At 48.7% G+C, this 22568-nt stretch overlaps 1 protein-coding gene across 1 annotated transcript in view; it reads left to right on the top strand.

The window, feature by feature from the left end:
• Positions 1-17518, top strand: part of LOC142558460 (ATP-binding cassette sub-family A member 17-like) — a 44262-nt gene extending 26744 nt beyond the window's left edge. The window contains exons 9-17 of the mRNA XM_075670592.1: positions 832-957; positions 2365-2622; positions 4620-4870; positions 6378-6524; positions 7704-7862; positions 9443-9624; positions 10343-10516; positions 12747-12969; positions 17113-17518. Coding sequence (XP_075526707.1) covers positions 832-957; positions 2365-2622; positions 4620-4870; positions 6378-6524; positions 7704-7862; positions 9443-9624; positions 10343-10516; positions 12747-12969; positions 17113-17355 — 1763 coding nt within the window. The 3' untranslated portion in view covers positions 17356-17518. The remainder of the gene's footprint in view (positions 1-831; positions 958-2364; positions 2623-4619; positions 4871-6377; positions 6525-7703; positions 7863-9442; positions 9625-10342; positions 10517-12746; positions 12970-17112) is intronic.
• The last annotated feature ends 5050 nt before the right edge of the window (positions 17519-22568 follow it).

Here is a 22568-nt window from a genome sequence, read left to right as displayed (position 1 = left end):
ATTAATGCATCTTTAACGGGTACACGTCACTTTGACGCGGTGAGTTTGTGCGGTTTTGTGACGTCGCGTGACCGGCAGGTGAAGTGGGTGCAGCCCGAAAACTTTTTACCAATAGCCGAGGGCTAATGGCGAAAAGGGGTCGAATCAGATATAACTGTTTTTCTTTTTTCTGTTAAATCATGCATTGGGGAGATATTGGGGAATCACATCATATCAGATGGGGAGGTATCGCGGTTTTCGTGACGTCGCGCGGCAGACAGGTGAAGTGGGCATGGTAGAAAAAAGTTTTTGACCAATCGTGAAGGGCTAATAGCAGAATTGGAATAGAAAAGTTTGGAATAGTTTTACGTTATAGCGCCCCTTATTGCGCCAAATGTTTTGACCGTATTCTCTCGGTTAAGAGCATTTCCCTATGCGTTGTGTTAGTAGCACTGTCTGAAACAATCTATCTGCTTGCTCCGCTAAACTGTTATACGAAGGACAAAAGAAGAAGGACATACTAGTGCGCAAACTTTCAACTGTTTATTGTTCGCTAGCGCACGTCAAATATATACACGAAGGGTGACTGTAACACAAATATAGAACACGGAATGAAAGACGAAAAAGAAGCCAAGCTAGGCACATCTGATTTAACAATGAGAAGTATAGCTTGATCTACACTTTAATACTTATCTAACATTTCTAATAATACACTCCTAACACTCGTCTAACTTCGTATAACAGTATGGCGCGTCAAGCCGAATGGGTGCCACGACAACTAGCCCCACTCGAAGCTTTATTCAAGCAATAAAGCCTACGCCAAATCGCTACGTTCCTTGTTTTGACTGGCAGAGCTGATCTTCGTGCTCAACCTGCTACACGGCTACGCTGCTCTACCGGCAATCTACATCTGCTCCTTCCTGTTCGACAGCCCCATCGTAGCGTACTCGGCGCTCGTCATCATCACGTTCATCATCTGTGAGTATGCTCGTTGCCCGTCAAAGCCGGACACATCGCCATACATGGGCCGTGTAACTGGATTGGCAAAGAGCGCCGGCATATTTACCAGCATTTCCGCACTGAGAACGGAGTAATATCCATAGTAATATCTGGCTCATGAAATTTATATATCGAAGCAACATAGTCCACAATATGCATGTATTCCAAAAAGTAAAGCGCTGTTCATTAGGCGTTTATAAACGGCGCAAAAAACACAAGGGGGAGGGGGGGGGGGGGGGTACGAAAAGCAGCGGACACACAAATGTGTCATCCCGAGTGAAACATAAGTATTATTACGTGGCGTATAAACCAGCGTATAAAACCAGGCAAGATAACTAGTAGAAGCAACGAAGATCGACATGATTCTCCTTGTCCAGTGTTTCAAATTTTTCTATTACGTGACTCCTTTTAGTAGTCCCAAACCTACAATGACAGCTGCCCGCCCCCCCCCCTATTTTTACAAGCCTTCTGAAAATTTTTTTCAGTGACGCAGATATTTACATTCTAATTTATTTAAAACACGTTAACCACAGCAGAGAGATCTACCAATAAAACTTGTTAATATTTTAACAAGGATTGATTTAATCATGTATTTTGATATGAGGAATGCATTTCCTTTCTTGATACAACCATATCTGCCGAACCTAAATTCTACAGTTTTCGACGAGACAAAACTGATTGGGGGACTGTGTTCGTTGAAGTTTTCTTTGTGGTGACCGAAGGTTGAGATCACCGTTTACTTGCCTTGCCGTTTCACCGTTCATTTTGTGGCCAACAGTAAGATTACACTGCATAATAAACATAATTTCAGGTACAATATGCATGGGCAATATATGTGGGCACCGAGACTGAAAACGCATCGCTGTTCCGGCAAGCAGAACGCACATATAATTGAACGCTCCCTGAACCCAGAAAAATGCTCACCAACCATTTGGGGGTAATGACCCGCAGCTTGAGAAACACTGTCCTATCCCAAAGATTTTAAAATAAAATCAAGTTTACTCTTCTGGAGTGACACGGTTGGAGCCCTGACATAAGAATCTGACATGCGCTGTATGTGGAAGGCCTCAACAACTTCTCGTGAAATTAATCCGTACTATTCGATAACCGCTTGGTTTCTCTGGAACTGCGCATTTGTGCGTCCTGTTTTTGTCATTGTCCCGTGTTCTTGTGCCATAGACACCAACTTGCTTAGAGCATGTTCCCGCACACACACGCACGCACACAACACACCGCACGCACATACACACAATGAGCTGTACTTAAGCTTAGTGTTAAACAAATCATATCATTGACATTACAACAATATAACGGAAACAAGAGTGATCCCGCCAACTAAAACAGCGGAAACGAGCAGATACGAATTGATCGAAATCCTTCGCGCAGCTTCGGGAGGTTCCTTGGCCGCGGTGTTCATGGAGCACTACGGCGAGGATCTCCACAACGCCTTGCTGACCACGGTCATCGAAGTGACGCTGCAGGTGCTGAGGCTGCTGCCCTCGCAGTCCTACTCTCGCGGCATGACCAAGATCCTCCAGCTGGCCAGGGAGAACGGGCTGTGTCGACGAGGTGGACTGCAGCTCGAAAGCCGCTGCCACACCAAGCAGGCACAGGGCCGACTGTCCCTGCTGCAATGCTGTTTGCGTGAGTCCCGTCTAGTCGGCTTTGAGAAACCGCAAATGAAAAATTCGTCCATTATATTCATTGGACGACGGTTTTTTCGGTGCCACGGTTATGCGCAAGCGGCTTTCACCGCAGAAAGCCATCAGACGGCGGGTATTCCAAGCTGGGGTTCGATGTCGAGAGCATACGGTCAACGTCTCGTTGTTTCATGGCTCAACAGGGACTCTCGAAGTATTGGCGTTTGTGTGAGCGTGTTCGACGATGCCTGTCGGAAAACCAAGCAGATCAACGCGTATTTGCGCGGGCATTCTTCCAATGCATGAAAGCGTTTTAAAACGTCATATCCCACAGAGTGCATATTATAGCGCAGAATGCCATTGAACGCCTTTCTTCACGACGTCTCAGCCGACAAGCAACCATGAAATAACTTAAGCAAAAAAAAAATGGCAACAAAAGTGGAGCTCAATAGGTCAAACGGTCGCACACAGGCGTACACGTACCAGCGCCAAACAAAGGGATCTTCCTCGAGTAGTTCGGACTCGCCTAAAGAAGTGCGCACAGCCCAAACTAACATGGCCGCAGATGGAGCCATGGACACAAATAAACAGCGTTAATGAAAAGCGATGTCAACTTTCTGTCGGTGATCGATACAAAAGACAAGCATCCCGTGACGGCCGTAACTACAATCAAACATCGCATGAACGCTGAACTCCACCGAGTCGACTGAACTAGTCGTACCGCTTCGCTATCACCGCCAAGTAACGCGTGCTGCGTCAAAGCAGTTCTCCCTCTCGCTTAAAACAAGTCATGAAACGTTGGTTAATTTAAACGTTCCAAACAAACTGTTCCTACTTGAGGACATCAGCGAAAAATTGCGCTTTCTACAATCAGACTAATAGTTTCTTTTTCCTATTGAACACAACAGATCTATTGTCTCATGAAAGTGACGTTGTCAATGCTGTGTCCCACTTGTGTTTGCATAGGGAAATCTGACTTCACTTCGAGCGAGGCTGCCCCCTTAAAGACAACATGGCAAAACGCGCGGACAAGGACACAATAGGTAGCGTCCAACTCAAGCGCACAGCGGTACAGCGGCCGCTTCCTTGGAGTAACAGACGCAAATCTTGAAGGCTATGTCCTTGCGGATTGTGGATGCGCTGGAAGCGATTGCAGAGCCGGCAACACGTCATAGCCGCACACATACATTAAGCCGCACCTTATAGCACGGCACAAGCAGGGCTAGTGCACTGTGTTCGTATCACTGGTCACGACGTCTCCGCTGTCCGCCATGTTGAACCAACTATCCCAGCTTAGAACGTCTTTTGCATACTTCCCTACAACATTTAATAGGGGGAACTCTCGTGAATGTGATTGCTCTATCGCCATGGAAATTATAGGTAGCGCACGAATTTGTCCAATCTTAGTGCATGTCTGTGCAGATGGTCTCGTTTCATTATTATATTAAGCTCTGCCTTTCTAAATCACCTAGTAATCGTAGTTTTCTAAACATGGAAAGGCAATACGTATCTGCGCGCATGTAAAATCACGACAGATTTTGCATTCATAACGCAATATTTTGTTTAAGGTGACCAATGGGCGGTGTCCAAATCTACGCTCCACCGACAGCCTCCTCTGGGCAACAAATACAGATCTCAAAGGCTATGCTTTTTGCTGGCTGAATGCGGCGGTTGCGATGAGACGCCAGGCCTTCGACACCACCTGTTTGCAAAGTCACGCAGCAGTTTCAGGCCACCACAAACACAAAAGTTTAGGTGAATCCACGTGCTATCCGTCGGTCCCAATGCTGACTAAATAAAAACGCTCCTGTATTTATTTTAGGCACGCAATAAAGAACCCAGGTGGCAAGGGAAACGGCTTCTGGACGTTAAATTCCACAATTTCTTTAATTTTCACACGAATCCTTCCCTTTTAAGGACGCTTACTCTTTAATGATGCGGCAGGCCATGGTGCATGCGCGACTGAGGCGTTCCCCCCGCGTGACGGCTTGCGCTGCACAGACCTCCACACGCCGGACCCGTCCGAGTACCTGATCCACCCGCTGGACGTGAACCCGTACTCCGCCTTCTACGAGTTCATCACGCTCTCCATCGAGGGAGTGGTGCTGTTCGTGCTCCTGGTGTGCATCGAGGTGTGGCTCCCCTCGGTGGACAAGTCGCTGAGCGCGCTTGACCCCAGTGCCTACCGGGAGAGATACGCAGTAACCAAGCCTTCCCACGCCGTGGGAAAGGCGCTGGCTGGTACCAAGAAGGTGAGCACTATCGCTTCTGGCTGGGATGCTGCCCGCTGGCAGAGCCGAATCAATCACGCCGCCTACTTTATTTTTTTCAATTGCAACTTGCGTTTCGATCAACGATGGGCGAACAATATGGAGCCTCAGCTTGGAGCATTCAGCCTGGAGCCTGGGAGGGAGGTGAAGGATGTAAAGAAACATGAAGAAGATAGCGAGATAGAAAGGAACTGCTTACACATACGTTGCATTGCAGCGACTAGATCGGGGAGCATTTATAGTTCGCCTGTAAAGCTACTTCCTTGCTAAGAGAACTGTGAAAACTCCGGGACCTGGGAGCTGCATTTGTATAGGAGCGCCTAGCTGAGGTGCCTGCATAGGAGACACACCGTTATGCACAAGAGAGAAAGTGATAATCTTAAAAGATGTCACAAAGAATATGTGAAGTCGCTCTGCGTCAAGAAGAAACAGCGGCGACTCAGCTGCAATGTTTTGGCAACGCCTTTGAATAGTCACTCGCGGGCGGGGTCTGCCAAATTTATCTGCAGTGTCTATAGCGCGCTCATATATTCTGGGTTAACCAGTCTCACCATCTTGACCACCCTCTTGCGGTGAATGCAGAATCTTAGATTACTGATAATCTGAAAGGCGCGGCGCAATATCGCTCGACAGCAAGCCACGCGTTGGCTTCCACTGGACAAATAATACGAGCACTGTTCGTGTTTTTATTTTTTACAGCGCACTTCATAGGTCCCGTTTAAGTGCTCCGTCCACAAAAAACCCGAAGGCATGGTCTAATAACACTTTCATTACCAAAGGCAGTAAGAATCAAACCCATTTTGCTTGACCCAGCTGCAGGACCCTGATGCACTAACCACTACGACCATTTTCAGATTTCTCGCGGAACTCTCATTCTTTATGCTTCTTTCTTTTTCCTCTGAGGGGCAGGGGGGAGAGTCGGTTTTACGGCATCTTCATGCAGAAAAAGAAAACTAAACTAGAACTTAGCACCGGTATTTCTGTGAGTACGTGATATATACTTAGATTGCGATGAGGGGGCTCCTTGAAACGTCTCGCGCGGCCGTCACGTGGCAGTTTCTCGCATTCTTCTCTCGTGGCAGTTATAGCTCTTCGAGACTTGGTGCTAGAGCAAACCGCCATCTAGATGGGCCCGCGTTTTTTTTTTTCGTTCTTTATTTTTTTTATGGGGGGGGGGGGCAGACGATACCTTAAACGTGGGTGAAGCCCGAATATCGCAGAGAAACACCCTAACCGAACAGTTAGCTCTATGCGTGTGCCACATGTACGGTTAGCACTTGTTGTAACGTAGAAGGGTCGAGATTTGAGCGAGTTCGTACTGGTTGAACATCTTGAAGGGGCAGCGCAACACGACGGAAGACAGAAGGCAGGAACACACAGGACAGCGCTGTCCTGTGTGTTCCTGCCTTCTGTCTTCCGTCTCATTGCTCTCTGCCCCTTCAACTTGTCTTAACGATTGCGCACCGTTTGCTTCGGTTTCTGCGAGAAGCCGGAAGACACGGACGTGATGATGGAGAACAAGACGGTCGCGGGGCTCGTGAAAAATCCGACGGCGTCGTCCGCATCGGGACCTCTCATGGTCGTGAATCGCCTTTTCAAGTCCTACGGCTACGTGGAGAGCAATCCCGTGCTGCAGGCAAGTTGCTCGTGCACGCTGGCATTGTTGCGCTGTGGCGCTTTTAAAGACCTGGACGTGCGTTCTCTTTCCCCGATTCTACCCGGAGAGAAATTGGGAGACAATTTTTTTTGCGAATACGTCCAGAAGGCGTCAGTGGGGGAGGCCAAACTGATGAGCGACTTTGCAACTACGTGACTAAGCAATACCTAGCAATTTTGTACACTGCACTCACTTAGATATATAAAGCAGACAAAATTGATACGCGCACACCGCTCCAAAGAGACAGGGGAGAATGACAAAAAGGGATGCTAGAGTAGGAGGAAGGGAACTATTTACATCATGTGGTATAAAATAAAAATAAGTAAAAGAGCGTCTATATCAACATAAAAAGTCATAGTTCGCTCGCGTTGTCAGTTTGTTGAAGTGTTCGTAAACATGGCCCCCTACGCCGGCACTGTTTGGCTCATGCGGAGCAGCCGGGAGCTGATGTCCGACATGTAAAAAAAAAAACGGTATTTTATGCACTGCCTGATACGCCTGAGATGTACCGCGTGGCCAAACTTCTTGCGGCGTGGTCGGAATCGAGAAAGCGCAGGCGCATTGTCCGCAAATAAGCCGGCGCAGTAGAGCCGACGCATCGTATACGAATATAGCGAAGCGTATGAAAAAGGCTGGAGTTCCAGCGTGGAAATCGCACCGAATACGGTAAAGGCGCTCGCAAAAGCATTCGGCAAATATCGGGCAGTGGCCGAACAAGACACCTAAAACTTGCGAAGGGTATCAGAACTTCTTTTGCGTGCAGCCTCGGTGTCCTTGGAGTATGAGTTGCTCGGATTTGCTTCCATCCGCGAAGGCTTTTTTTTTTTTATCGGGTGCTCAGTGGGGACGGCTATTTTGACCTTGTGACACTATGGTGGCGCGTCAGTCTATTAACTCCCAAACGAAGGTGCCAGGGTGTTCACGGAGTTTTAAAGACGCAGTTTCAGATACGGTACGATCGAAGAACTGGTGAGGCTGAATTGTCATCCCGCGTTTGTTTGTTTTACTTTCTTTCTTTCTTTCTTTTTTGTTTGTTTGTTTGTTTGTTTATTTATTTATTTTCTGTGGCGTCGTTTCAAAGAAACGAACGATTGAAGAAGTCGCGGTCTTTCAACGTCGCCGTGCGTTCGCCTTTCCCGCACTGCACTTGGCGCGCAGGGGCTGAGCTTCACCGTGCGCTCCGGCGAGTGCTTCGGCCTGCTGGGCGTTAACGGCGTGGGAAAGACCACCACCTTCCGCGTGCTGGCGAGCGACATTCTGCCGCACGACGGGGACGCCCTGATCTCCGGCTTCTCCGTCGTCAATCACACGCACATGGTGAGCTGCCCCCGAACGAGGGCGCACTTACCGGGCACGGCGGCCTTGCGGGGAAAGCTACCGCCCGCGTGGCCGTGGCTGCCGTATGTCGAAGGGAAGGTGTTGCCAGTGCGGCGACGATGAAATAGCGATATCGTGCGCTTTCCGACCATATTGTTCGGGGTATCGGCAGCTGTGTACGATAAGCGAGCATTTTTGACGAGCTAGTTGTACCTACATCATGCGTGGAGCAAGGAATTGAACTGGGAGGGAGAAAGAGTCACGCGTTTTAAAAAGCGCAATCCTGAAAACGTCGGCCCAGAATGTGACCGTGGCACGGTAAGTCTTCATTTTCCGCCCTAGCCGGGCTCAGCGCATGCTGTGGAGTTGAGTCTTTTTTGGACTGTCCATTATGACACACTTTCTCGTTAAATCTTTCTCGTGAAAATTGTTCGCGCTTAATTTAAAAGCGCGTTCGCGAGAATGTTTAGCGGCTTTTGGAGAACGTACACGTCACCTATGGGCAACAAAGCTATCTATAAAACGGAAATTTTTGGGCATAAACAAAGTATCTCGAAAGACACGATAAGCAAAGCAAACGGTATTTTCAGTCAGTATTTTTTTTTCTTTTAATCAAATGAACTAGCTCAACAGTTAGCTAGTGAAGGTTCATAAGGGATTTCCACAATCGTTTACGTGGCGATAAAAATATTGCAGACATAAAATGGGATGATTTAGTTGAATTGTATACTGCATCACCGACCTAAGAAAGGCGGCCATGCCAGTTAACCTAGAACACTTTATGAGCACTGTTTTACTCCTTCACTTGCATGACAACTATATGCGCCCAGCTAATTAAAGCAACACCACAGAAAAACGTAATGTGACAGTCTAGTTCTCCAGGAAATCCAAAGCGCGACATCCAGGGAGAACAGCTTTCCTAAGAAACAAAATTCCGTAAGCATAAGACAGGGTCAGCGGCCAACAATGTCAAACATGTGCACACACAAACACCTGGAAAGTAAACTCCGACAATGTATTCATCCGTGTTTGGCGTCCCTACTCAGTGAAGAAAAAGAAAGACAAAAATATTCACGGATATCATAATAATGCACTTAATATACGAACAATAGCCTGACGCGTTCTCGCACGTTTACCATCGGGCCTCGACTTTTACCCCTTCACTTATTTCTGAGCGTTTAATTTACGGTGACGACGCAATGTACGGCTTAAGTATCTCTATGTTCGGCCGTCTACCCTGTTAAAGCCCCTTGATAATTTGAAAGTAGCGCCACTCTCCTCCTCACTGCGCTTTCCTCCTCGATTCTCCTCGCGCGCTTTTCCTTCCGGGCTCCCGCGGACGGGCCGCAGGATTCTATGGAGGCGTGTCATTTCGGGCCAGTTGCGCGCCCCAGTAGGGCTGAAAATTTTGAGAAATGCTAATAACAGCATCGATAATGCTGGAGGCAACGTTTATGAGGTGGTTGGTTTTTTTCCTAAAGCCGTATGAACGGGGTATACCGATGTAAAGGGAGCTTCGAGGCAATTTCTATACTCCAGACAATTTTTCTTCCACATGATCAGATGCTCGCGTCTCGCAGTATCGGCGCTACGTCGGCTACTGCCCGCAACGAGACGGCGTACTCGACATGCTGACTGGCACCGAGACGCTGCAGTTGTTCGGGCGCCTCAAGGGCATCGCCGTCACGCCACAGTACCTGCACGTGTTACTGCTCATCTTCCGCCTGCAGGAGTTCGCCGAACAGCTCGTCATCACATTCAGGTGAGCTGCCAATGACATATACCCGGTGAGGTCGTTGAGGCTGAATTACCGTTCTGAGTGTCGATATCCATACCAATCCTTGTTCACGATAGAACAAGGACACATTGTGTATCTCGAAACGTCACTTCGTTTAGACTGTACGGTCAGTGACTTCTTTCCTAACATTACGACAGATTGAAGTCTAACAGACTGACCTTTTCATGGTCAGGAGCTCATAGGAAGCCATGCGCCTGCTCGCCCAATATCTTCGTAACGCCACAAGGGCCTTTTTCAGCGGATGTGATAAGAAAGAACGGTTTTTGCTCTATCCGTCGCGACAAACTATTCAGCGCAGTGCGTGTACAATTGATACGACAGGTTCATTGGACAGCTGGCTGCTCCTAAAGTTCACGTACTACGCCATGCCAGCGGTCAAGAGGATTCGCCACATCGGCCGCCAGGGCCATGAGGGGCGCCGACTAACACTTCCAGTGTCAGATTTAGTACATCTGCATGAACGCGAAAAAAATGCGAACGCGGGAACAGCCACTGCCTTAACTGAGTTGCTTCAGCATCGCACGTCTAATCTGGGCTCTGCTCCCACCGGCGGGCCAGTTGTTCTTTCGTCCACTTTCATGCGGTTCTGACTGACAAAAAAAAGTGTGCTCTCTGGTTCCTGGTTCCTCTTATTCTCGTTCATCTCGATGACCTATTGTGTTATACGACGGGTCTTGCGCAGTGCTGGCAACCGGCGCAAGCTCTCCCTCTGCGTCTCGATGATGGGAATGCCCCGGATGCTGCTGTTGGACGAGCCGTATGCCACAATCGCTCCGGCGGCGCGAAAGCGCATCGTCAACTACATCAACGCCCTGCAGCAAGTCAGCAAGATGTCCATACTGCTCAGCTCGCACAGGTTGGTGCAGTGCTGCTTCCAATCAGCGGCGCCCAAATCCACGCCCCCAAAGATGGGTCTCTCTGGCCGACAGGCATAGATCTCGAAGTTAAAGCCCCTTAAACTTCGTAAAGTAGCGCCACGCTTTGAAGAATGCCGCCTCCTCCTCGCGCACTCTGGCCGAGGCCAACGCCGCGTCGCTATTGGCCTAATAGCATCATGTGCGCCCTAGCGCCAAGCTTCAGGGCCATTTTCGCTCGAGAAGCGTCTACGGAGTGGCGAGAAACGCATGATGGCGCCGTTGCTACGCTCTAGCGGTCTAGGCGGCGCCACGGTCGGGGAGGGAGCGTTAAAGAGAAGAGAAACTAGGAGTAGTAAAGGCGGAGGAGGAGAGTGTCGCTACTTTACGAAGTTTAAGGGGCCTTACTCGAAGGTTGTGCATGCGCCCCCAAGCGACTGCGGGAGCCGGAAACAGGTCATATAGACGCCATGTTCCGTACACCACCTATACTCAGTGTAGACGGCTATTTAAATAAACGGCAGATCAGGCAGCGGCTGTCTTAACATTGTGTAGGAAGACGACGCAATGGTGTCCGATCGAGTCCTGTAGTCGTCCCTGCATTTATATAGGAAGGTGGACAGCAGAGCGGCGGCTACGGCGACCACAACCCGGTCTAGGAGGAGAGCGCCTTTTTTTTTTCTTTTTATGCTCGTGACCCGAGTCACGCGATATGCAAGGTTCGGTGATAGCAGAGGATCATGCGCAATGAAGATGATGATGCAACAACTGTAGAGCTTAATCACAGTTCCACATTAAAAAAAGGTTAGAACAACTTTTTCCCCCTTTATTTCTCCGAGGAGCTTGCATTGGTACAGAAAAATAGGGAAATGTTATTTGAGTTACAACTTATTTACTATATTATTATTTACGAATCGGTTTGCTAAGCAACCGATTCGTAAATAAATAATAAAGCAACAACTGACAACTCACTCCAGAGTGTAACGAACCCTACTACAAGTTGTGCGTTAAGTTTTTCCGCGCCTAAGTCCGCATTTTTAAGGTATCAAAACTGCATAGCGTATTTACGCAGGGCATTGCAATGTTACGTCTCCCATCACATCTTACGAAGCCAGCAAGAAAACAAGACAATTTTGCGAATAGAGCATCATAGGCAAAATAAATGTGCAGGATGGCTTGTTCAAACAAGATGGCGGCTGAGAAGCCTGCCCGAAAGTTCGGCGGAAAGTTCGCCTGCGCAGGAAGATTGCTACAGCGCCCATAGGGAGACTATACTTTCACTGTTCGAATTTGCGACCAAAAAGAAAGTGTGCAAAGCGTATGGAAGAAATACATATATGCAGGTGTAGCGTCCTGCAACTCGACGCAACATTGGGTTCCACACTTTCACGTAATAATAGGACGCGTTTACTGCGCGGAAGGCGACGCAGGTCCGGAAGTGTTTACCGCCGCACGAGCGGAGTGACACAAACAGCCGCAGTTGGCGCTTCGGTCTTGCCAAAATGTAGTGCGTCGCGTGAACTTGATGCACAACGCGTGCAGCCCAAATTACGCGTGATCTGACGTAACCTTACATCCACAATATGCAGTTGTAATGTATAAAGTAGTTATTCAGTACAGAAAGCATCGCATATCAGGAACTGCACTGGGAAACGCGCGGTGAGATTTCTATGAACGGCAATACTTTACTAGCGTCCGCAGCCTTGTTTGCAGTATGGAAAAAAAGCGTCTCATATCCGGTAATCCCATGCGAATATATGGGTATTCCACATAAAGCTCCGTGTGTTCTCATATGCCATATGGGACAGCCTATTAAGAAAGAAAGCTATAAGAACCTTAATTCTCATCTCCAATGTATTAACATGTGCGCATCTCGTGTAAGAAATTCTATGTCCTCATTCTATGACCCGCATGCCGCATGTGATAAATAGGAATATAAGGGGTGTGTCCCACAAAAAAAAAGATAAACAAATGCCGCGTATTATAGATAGACGGGAACAGAGGGGTTCTCATATGATCTTCATATGTTCAAATATTGAACATAGAGGTATTCAGCATATAGTTGTTTCTTTTTTTTTTCGATAGTGTATCCCAAGCCATATATAGGAACAAAGGGATTTTTGGACGGGGTCCCAATATTCTTATTTCAAGGTTTTGGATGTGGGTTTTTTTTTCGACAAGGAACTAAGCTGTACGAAGCGGGGCACACAAGTCGTCAATTCATTGTCGCAGCCTGTCGGACGTCGAATTCCTGTGCAACCGGATCGCCATCATGGGCGAAGGGCGTCTCCAGTGCCTCGGCTCGCTCGCGCATCTCAAGGAGAAGTTCGGCAAGGGTTACACCATCAGCGTCAAGACGTACCCGGACAGGAAGCAGGACTTCGGGTACCAGCAGGAAGTCGCCGAAGCGGTGTGCAAGGCCTTCCCGGAAGCCGAGATGGTGCACACTTGCGAGGTACAGTCTGGCGCCTTCGTAACTGAAGTACTTGAGGGGGCCTTCGAAATAATTCGCTATAGAGGTGACTTCGTTGTATAGGAAGCGCACCGCGCCTTTCACAAGCGGGCCAGAATTATTTCTTCGTTATACAGGTCATTTCGTTGTAGGGGGCGTTCGTTGCAGGAGCGCGTGAGTAAGCGCGTGAGTACGCTTGGCCTCCCGTTGCACCGTTTGAAGAAACGGCCATCGAATGCTTCCGGCGTGTATAAAAAAAAATTTCTCTATTTCACTTATTCCGAGTCCCTCAGTGCCATAAGCAACGCGTTTTACCTTGGTGCCTGTGTACGTTACTATATAACATTGGAAGAAACGGAACAGGAACACAGTGGCACGTAAGCGAATAGTCCCACATACGTACACGATGTCAAAAAAAAAAAACTTTTACGTGCCATAACCGCTTTCTGATCATGAGGCACGCTGTAGTAGGGTACTCCACATTGAGTTGGACCACCTGGGGTTTTTTAACCGGCGTCTAAACCTAAGCACACGGGTGTTTTCGCATTTCGCCCCCATCGAAATGCGGCCGCCGTGGCCGGGATTCGTTCCCGCGAGCTCGCGCTGAGCAGCCCAACACCACAACCACGGCGGGTACGTACACGTTGTTGAATGTATACGTAAACATACGTGAAAATTGCGTACAGTTTACGATCGTAAAAACAGAAGCTAAAGTGGAAGGAGAAGCGCAAGATAAACCAACAGGTTCAAGCTTATCGTAACCTTATCGATCAATTTTGCAGTTAAACATGCGAAATAGTACAACATCTTGTCCCAGTTAAGTAGCCAAGTTAATAAAAAAAACTAGGAATATAAGGTTTTGTGCTCTCATTATCCGGCTAATTAGATAAAATTAATTTAATCTCTTTTAATTAAGCACACGTGGCTTCCAATGAGAAACCTGTCGTTGCGTCCAAAAACAACCCATTGAGTCGCTTTTCGGATGCCACGTCCGGCGTAATGATTTCCTCCACGCATTACTCGTACAACCCTTGTAACCTGCCGCAGCAAGAAAAAACGCTGCCGCGCGGCAGCTTCCGCGGCACGCGTTTTTTCCGGTAAGGTGGCTAGGCGGGGCTTGATACGAAAAGCGCGGCGTGATTGTGCGACCGCGCACCGCGACGCCAGCGGTCCCAAGCGCGGTTTGCAGTAACCAACTCCGCCGACTGCCTGAATCGGCACCCGACCACCTGGTCATTGCGACAGGCTGCGATATTAGTCACACGGAACACGCAGCTCGCGATAACCGGAAGCCAAACGCATTAGAGAGTTTTGGTTTAGGGAGCGCAAGCGGCTTGCGTGCGCCAGAACTAGGGGCGACGGTACTGCGCATGCGCAGGGGGTTCTGCGCATGCGCAGTACCGTCGCCCCTAGTTCTTGCGTACGCAAGCCGCTTGCGTCCCCTAAACTAAAACTCTCTATTAGCTTGCCGTGTCCAGACGGTTGCCAAGTCGGGGCAGTGAGTGGAGTTAAACGAGTTCTTTCAAATCACTTTTGGGGAACATTGGCGTGTGCGTGCGTGCGCGCGCAGTCGCTCGGTACTTGTGGTATTTTCGCGCGCTACGAGCAGCGCGCGGGGAAACAGAAACAATGATTAAGCACGACGTGGTGCGGTGAAAAGGAGTGAGCGGATTGTTTCAGGACGCAATAAGCTTTCCCATCAAAATCCACGCCCTGAATTTGAGAAAAATTATGCACTTAAAAGCGCACTGACAATGAGGACAAGCAAGTGAACACACACATAGCGCTATACTGCGAGTTCATTTGCTTGTGCGCGTTATTGGTGCGCCTAAACAATCCTAAATCTGTCTTGCCAACGAGGCTGAACGTGAACGCGAGTCAAAGATTAGCCGGATAATGAGCACACACAAATTTTCTTCGTGGCGGAAGAGAAAATATGGACCGGAACACCCTTAGGTGTCAAAGTCTTATACACCTCTTTTATTGGAAAGTATAAAGAGGCGTTCATTAGATTTAAGTCACTAAGAAGCATTCCATTCAGCAGAGTCTTCAGCACATTCCAGCAAAGTATGGTACGCGTCTAACGTTAAAATGCTATGCTACATCTCCGTAATTAGACCTAAGCTGGAATAAGCTTGCATGGTTCGGGGTCCATACACAAAAACTAATATCAATAGTCTTGAGAGAATTAAGATAAAAGCAGTCAGATTTATATTTGAACAAATTTTCCAGATGTGATTCCCCCCCCCCCCCGAACTTATGGAAATTAACAACCTTGAACCACTCGAACTAGAAGAAAAAAACAGAGACTTGAATTCCTCAAACTACTTCACGCTAACAATTTATCCCGTGACCCATCTGAACATTTATCGCAGCTATCGAACAGAACTACACGCCACCGCAAACATGATGCATTAATCCCTTACTTTGCAAGAACAAACACATATAAGGTTTCTTTTTTTTTTCTCGAACTGTAACCGAATGGAGTAGTATAAATTGAATCCACTTCCTAATCTTGTTTTTCATGGTTCTGTTTCTTTTGTCAATCTGATTTTCTTTGTATGTACCATATGTCGCCCTCCTGCTTGGGCCGCATGTGCGCAGTATTCAATAAGTAAAATAATATAAATAAATAAATAAATAAACAAGCCCAGCCGCCGCTCTGTGCACATTTAGCGTTGCGTCTCGACTTCCTTAGCGTTATGAGCATTTCACCAGGCAGGAAGTTTCGTGACCTGTCAGTTTTATTTTTATTTATTTATTTATTTATTTATTAGGAGGGAAGTGGTGGAGGGGGTGTAATTGCTCTATTGGCGAGTGCTATTTCGCCTAACCGCATGTAGGAACACTGCACCGAATAGAACGTGCGCTGCGAGTATCTGGCCCTTTCACCTGCCTTGCGGACGTCAACATCGTGAGTATTGCGGTGCCTCAGTGGGCTGTATATCTTACTGATGCGGCGCATCAAGTCGCGGGGTCGATTCCTGGTGACGTGATAGCCCCATTCCAATTGGCTGTAATCTCACAACGTGCCAAGTAAGACCAACCACCTCCAAGTTATAATTTTCACCACGCTACGGCTTGTGGTTCCATTCGGAGAAATTCACACCTTGCGCTTACGCCTTGGAACGGTTCTAATCAGAGCAACAACCCCGCTGTAAAACTATGCTATAGTTGTGTGCAGCTTGCGCTTCGACGGAGTGTTGCGAAGAGCCCTTTGACAGAAGCCGAAATGTGCGCGAGTCGCTTCCTCGCACGTCGCACTACCGCGAGAATTACGCCGAGCGGCAGCTCGCAGCTGCAAATGCATTTTCCAGCCATTTTTAATTCTATGCTTCGGCACTTCGTTTTCGCGTAACCGCGATCCGGTAATCCGCTCGCTGCACTTCAGACCACCACGGACAACACACTCCCACCTTTTCCTTTTTTTTTTTCTTTTTTTTTCTTTTTTTTAAGGCGTAAGCCTTTAGTGGCTCATGAGTGTCCGGGCGCAATCCGTGGTGGTCGCAGGAAAGCGGTGATCACCGGCGAGGGGAGCAAGGAGAGGAGGCGCCATGCCAGTAGCGCTGCGCGAGTGGGCGCGTGGGAGAGGGCGGACATGCGCGTGGGGGTGCGCGCACATCGTCGACAAACCTTGCAGTCACGTGGCTGTGATTGCCTCCCATGCTCGCGGCCACGGCGGCGTCCGTTCGCAGAACAGTTCAGACAACAGCAACCGCGACAGTCACAGATAGGTGAAGGGAAAATCAGACCCCCACCCGTTCGTAGCAATTGCTACAAAGGAAACCCATACGGGTTCCTCGAAAGAACAGCCTCACAGTTGAAGAAAAATTCGTCCTGGTCCGGGACTCGAACCCGGGACCACCGCCTTTCCGGGGCAGCCGAAAGGAAACCCGTATGGGTGTTTCCTTTGTAGCAATTGCTACGAACGGGTGGATGTCTGATTTTCCCTATATTAATTCTTTCCCCCTTGCTGGTTTCCGCAGAACTAGTACGTCAGTCATAGATAGGCTTTCGCCTATCGCAGGTTAGCTCAGCAAAGTACCTATATATATATATATATATATATATATATATATATATATATATATATATATATATATATATATATATATATATATAATATTGTCTTTCAACGACTCGCAGGGTGTCTTGGAGTTCCGGATGTCGCGGGTGCAGATGCAGTGGAGCGAGATGTTCATGCGCATGGGGCGCATCAAGCAGCGCTTCAAGCTGCAGGACTTCTTCATCTCGGACACCTCGCTCGAACAGATCTTCACGAGCGTGACGCGAAAGGAAGCGTTCGAGGCTGCCGCCGCGGCCGCCGCCGCCGCGCCGGCAGCCACCGGCGCACTGCCGCCCGTCCTGGGCACAACGCTGGGACTCTGATCAGAGAGCGGCTGCCGCCCCTCTGCCGTGTTGCGCTCACTCTCGCCTGGAGCGCCGCGCGCAAGCGCTGTGTCCACGCACCAGGAAGCTTGGCCGTGTGGGCTCCCGTCGGGTCGAACAGATACATTTGTCGGCTGACATTAAAAGAAAGCAAAGAAAATACGTGCGGGCTTTCCGCAGAATTACCACACTTCCCTGCCCGTATACGTACAATCTTAAGAGGAAGCCTTAGCGTGGGCCCAACTCCGACGCGGCCTATTCAAATACATGCAAAACGCAAAAACGTTTTTCCTGAGATGACCCCTGGATCGATTTTAATGAAATTTGTTGCGTTTGAGAGAGAAAATTATATTTCAGTGACTGCTGGAAGCGTAATATCGATTTAGCGCCTGAATTTTATGACAAGGATTATCAAAAATTTGAAAGTTTGAATAATATAGACGCACGAAGTTTATAAGTTCATATCTCTGCACCAAAAACAGATATCGCGGTGCTGTAAGCGGCATCCATTAGATCATTCAAAGCGGACAAATTCAGTAAGTCAATATATATCTTAGGTGAACTTGTTACGTTGTGTACCAGGGTTCCGCAAAAGCTGTATTTCCATATTACTCCGCATTTTCAGATTCATGTGCAACACATCAATTTTGTCCGCTTTGGACGTACTATCATATGCAATTCACAGAATTGCGATATCGTTTTAGCTTGCCGAGTTAGAGAGTTGTAATCTTGATAGTTTCGTGTTCCGAAAATTCTTATCTTTGTCAATTTTTAATAACAATTTAACGATCTAAATCCAAAATTCGAAACCAACAGTCACTAGATTTTACGGTTCTTTTAAATGCAACAAACCTCGTAAAATTTGGGGCAGTGGTTGCCGAGAAAAACGAATGCTTCTTTTTCGCATATTTAGATGCGAGCACCCGAGCTGAAGCTTCCTCTTAACAAGAGAGAGAAAACATTTATTTGTAATGAGATTGGGTTACTTCCTCGTAGGGGTGGAGCCCTTAGTTCAGGGCCCCGATGGCTCGCGCCACTCCGCGTGCCCGCTGGATCAGCCGTAGCTGCTTTTGCGGCTCTGAGCTGGTCGGCGCAGTCGCCCAGGAGGAATGTGAAGGAATAGGGGACTAACCCGGAGGGTGTTGGCACTCCCAGGTGCAATGATATACTGTGGGCTTTGCTCCACAGTAGGGACAGTATGAGGGATATTGGGTGGGGTGGAAGAGGTGAAGATAAAAGATAAATGAATTAGTTTGAAGCTGGGTCGCCACGCGACGGCATCTTCTCGGTTAAGGGAATTATGTGGGGGCGGGAAGTGTCCCCTGGCATCTCTGTAATATTGTAGAGTTTGTGCAGTTCAGTGGTTCTGTCGGTGCGTCGTCTGGGTTGGACAGCTCTTCCAACGGCGCCCGGTTAGCGAGCTCTCGGGCGACCGCATTAGCGCGTTCATTACCATGGAGAGAGGCGTGTCCAGGTGTCCAGACGATACGCACCCTGTGTAACGCGGTGGGGTGTAATGATGCAAGGATACGGTGTGTATAGGGTGTCACCTTCCCTAGTGCCCAAGTCCTGCAGGCAGTCTGTGAATCGGTGACCACTGTGATGGGTCCATCCGGTGCCGGCATGGTTGAAGCGTGTACGACGGCTAGGGTGATAGCAGCCTCTTCCGCCGTGCCACTGTCCACAGTGTTCAGCATGGCCGAAGCCCTCGGAATGTCTTCGCTATCTAGTACGACTAGACATAGGGCACGTTTCTGTGGGTATTGGGCCACGTCGGTGTATAGGACCGGTGCGTTCGATGTGTCATCGCCAAAGAGTCGAGCCAGGGCTTGTGCTCTTGCCTTTGTTCGGCCTTTATGACGGTCAGGGTGCATATTCCGGGGAATTGGGGCTACGTGAATTTTGTTGCGAATGCTAAGCGCAGCGAGTGTGCGGTTTTCCTGTTGTGATTTTTTTGGTGTCTGGTATCCTAGCCGGGATAGAATGTGGCACCCTTGCATTGTTCGTTGCAGACGTTGCAATTGGCTGCTAAAATGACCTTCAACTAGTTCGCGGATGGTGTTGTGCACCCCCAGTCGTAGTAGGAGCTGGGTAGACGCACGTTGGGGTAGTCCCAGCGCTGCCTTTAGTGCCGTACGGAGGAGGGTGTCCATCTGGTGCATCTCAGTCTGAGTCAGATTATGATAGGGGAGGTGGTAGATTAATCGGCTAATTATGAGGGCTTGCACAATTCGGAGAACATCATTTTCTTGGAGTCCTTGTCGGCGGTTTGTAATGCGCTTTATCATGTGCGTTACTTTGGTAAGCAGTTGGTAGAGCATGTGTAGGGTAAATGTGGCCTTCCCGTTGTGTTGTATGTGAAGGCCTAGTGCACGTAGTCTGTCTACCCTTGGAATAAAGTTGCCATTGAGATGCATTGTGATGGCTGGTGGAATATCGGCCTTATTGCGTTTCTTTAAATACAAGCAGGAGCTCCGACTTCTCAGCTACGCAGGTGAGTCCTCCGGCTGTTGCATACTCCTGTACTATATTTATTGCTTCCTCTAGTACGTCTTGAATGGCGCCGTCTGACCCTGTGATCACCCAGATTGTAACATCATTGGCGTAAAGCGCGTGCTGGACGTTCGGAAGTTTGTCGAGGAGCGGTGGTAGCTTTGCCATCGCCACGTTGAACAGGGTGGGTGAGAGAAACGAACTCTGGGGAGTCCCTCTGCCGGAAATTTTTATAATATCCGACCGAATATCAACTCTTCGCGCTTTCCTAATCCTGAATTCACACCAACTCGCCCGCTTCCCCGTGTGTTGAAGTGCGGGCCAGTGTTGACGCTGTTGAACCGCTCCGCGGGCTCTCTCTCACTGGCACGTGTCTTCCTCGTTTCCGTTCGGCGACTGTCTCGGTAACTCCGTGCAACGCGGCGAAGGCTACTGGCTCGTGTCAGCCAATCGGTTCCCACAATTCTAACCCTTGATTTAAGTTAATTACTCGATGAGGCGGCCGTTACTTCTACCGACAAATACAAAATGTTATTTGAATAATTACCATTACTACGCTAACTTAATTAGGAGGTCTATTGTGCGCTCCTAATCCGTCAGACAAGCTTCCAATCCGTCTGCATCGTCCGGATGGCGATTACAGGCGGGCAATGGACGAACGAGGCACACCAACTCGCCCACTTCCCCATCTGTCGCGGCGAAGGCTAGTGCTCGTGTCAGCCAATCAGTTCCCACAGTTCTAACCCTTGATTGGGTGGGAGGTGGCGCGCTACTCTACGCCACCTCTCACGGCATCGAGGGGGCACGAAATGCGTGTCGAGCTTGCTGTTGTGCCTCGCTGTTCGTGTGGCGTTTGGCGTCCCTCTCAGGCTCTGAGAGCGGTTTATCGGCCGTACAAGTGTTTCGGAGGGCACAGCAGGTGACATCCGTGGCGGACAAAGCTGCGAGCATAAACTTGGCGAGAAAATTTTACAAAAAAAAAATAACTTCGCAATTTCGATTGGAGGGCGAATCATTCACAGCGATAGCCTGGTTTAGGGTTGGCGCTCGAATTTCTCGGATGACGCTCTAACTACAAGCGGGTTCGACGCGTCAGCGAGACGAAGCACGCAAGCCAACTGCGGTGGTGCATGACGAAGAGTGCCCCACCGGGCTTCCCTCGCAACGCTGGTGGGATGAAAAGCGCCGTCAGATAGCGTTCAAGTAGTGTTGTTACCCCGGTGGGGCACGGTGCATACATAACATGTAATGCAAATATGTACTGCACAACCAACCCTTCCTTTTTTAACTGGGCCAAAACGCTCGTATGCCACCTCACGGCTTCAAAAAAAAAAAAACTGCCGAATTCTGGCATGGTGTTGCGCCTCGCTTCGCCCGCCAGACGAAACCACCAGCGCACCCCAAACTCACGAAAGCTCCAGCAAATCGTGTCGCGCCGCCTCCCGACCCATTCGTTCCCTTGTCCGCAAATATGCAGTCACATATATCCCGACCTCTTTACCGCACACTGTTCACAGTGCGGTACGACAGCCGGCCTTGCACACATAGGGTACCGGACTCAGACTCGAGATTTTAGAAAAGCCACTGTCATTGCGTAGTTATTTGTACATACTCATTCTTTCTTCCTGCCGTCATCGCCTTTCGTCACTCTTTCTTTTTTTGGGGGGTGGGAGGGGAGGGGGGTCCGCTTTCTTCCATTCCCTGTTCAAGGCAGCAGGCCAGCGCATACTAGCCCCCCAGGCCGACCTCCTTGCCTATTCGCCTCTCTTTTCACGCCTTGACAACGAGTGGCACTTCTATAAGAATTCTTCATGAACGACAATTCCTCAGGAAGCTTCTATCGCTAAAGTGCTCCGGATACATCCATCCTAATATCGTTAGTCGACATCCAGCATGTTCCGAGGCAACAACAACACGTACGTACCCATGGGACTCGGATCAATACCTCTTACGTCAATGCTAGGTTACAGTGACCAGCTTACGATGTGGAGTCTCTTCCCTAAATGCTGGCCGTTGTATCGGTCCGACACCTCCTATTGCAATCTTTCCTTCTTTATTATAAAGAAGAAACACTGACCACTTCCTTGTTTCTTGCCGCCGTGTCACCCCCTTGCTCGAAATATTTCCTTCGCATGCATCCCAGCGGAGGGCGACGAGGGCACTGTTGCACTGTTTAAGGGCAACAGAATTGGACAAGCGGCTGTAGCCTGACCAGGTGTCTATAGTGCTCCAAGTGCTACTGTGCTGTGCGGTGACGGTATGCGATGACAGTATTTGACTGTGACAGTATGTCTATGCTGCTTTCTTTCTGTTATCTCTACTTTGCTATCACTTTACCTCCCCCTCCCATCTCTCCTCGGCGTAGGGTAGCAAACCGTATCTACCCATCTGGTTAACCTCTCTGCCTTTCCCCTTTGTGCTGTCTCTCTCTAGCATCCCTCTTCGGCATCTTGCATTCTCGATGGCCACCAAATTTGCTTTCGTTCGGAGCTGTGCAGTTGGGCATCAGCGCCAGGGCAATTGCAAGGCATTTCATAAATTTAAAAAAAGCATCTAGCAAGTTACGCTTCAGGGGCACCATCTCTACTGCGATGTTTACCACATGCCGTTTTCTTTAATTATACGCTAATCTTAAATTTAATTACAATTCTTTCTCAAACACCTTCGTTTGTTGCCTCTCTTATTTTGTCATCTCTAGGCAATTATTTCATTTCTTTTTC

This window comes from Dermacentor variabilis, chromosome 9 (assembly GCF_050947875.1).
Source record: "Dermacentor variabilis isolate Ectoservices chromosome 9, ASM5094787v1, whole genome shotgun sequence".
Classification (NCBI taxonomy): Eukaryota; Metazoa; Arthropoda; class Arachnida; order Ixodida; family Ixodidae; genus Dermacentor; species Dermacentor variabilis.
Note: the sequence above shows the minus strand (reverse complement) of the source record. Positions and strands in the feature narration are given on the sequence as shown.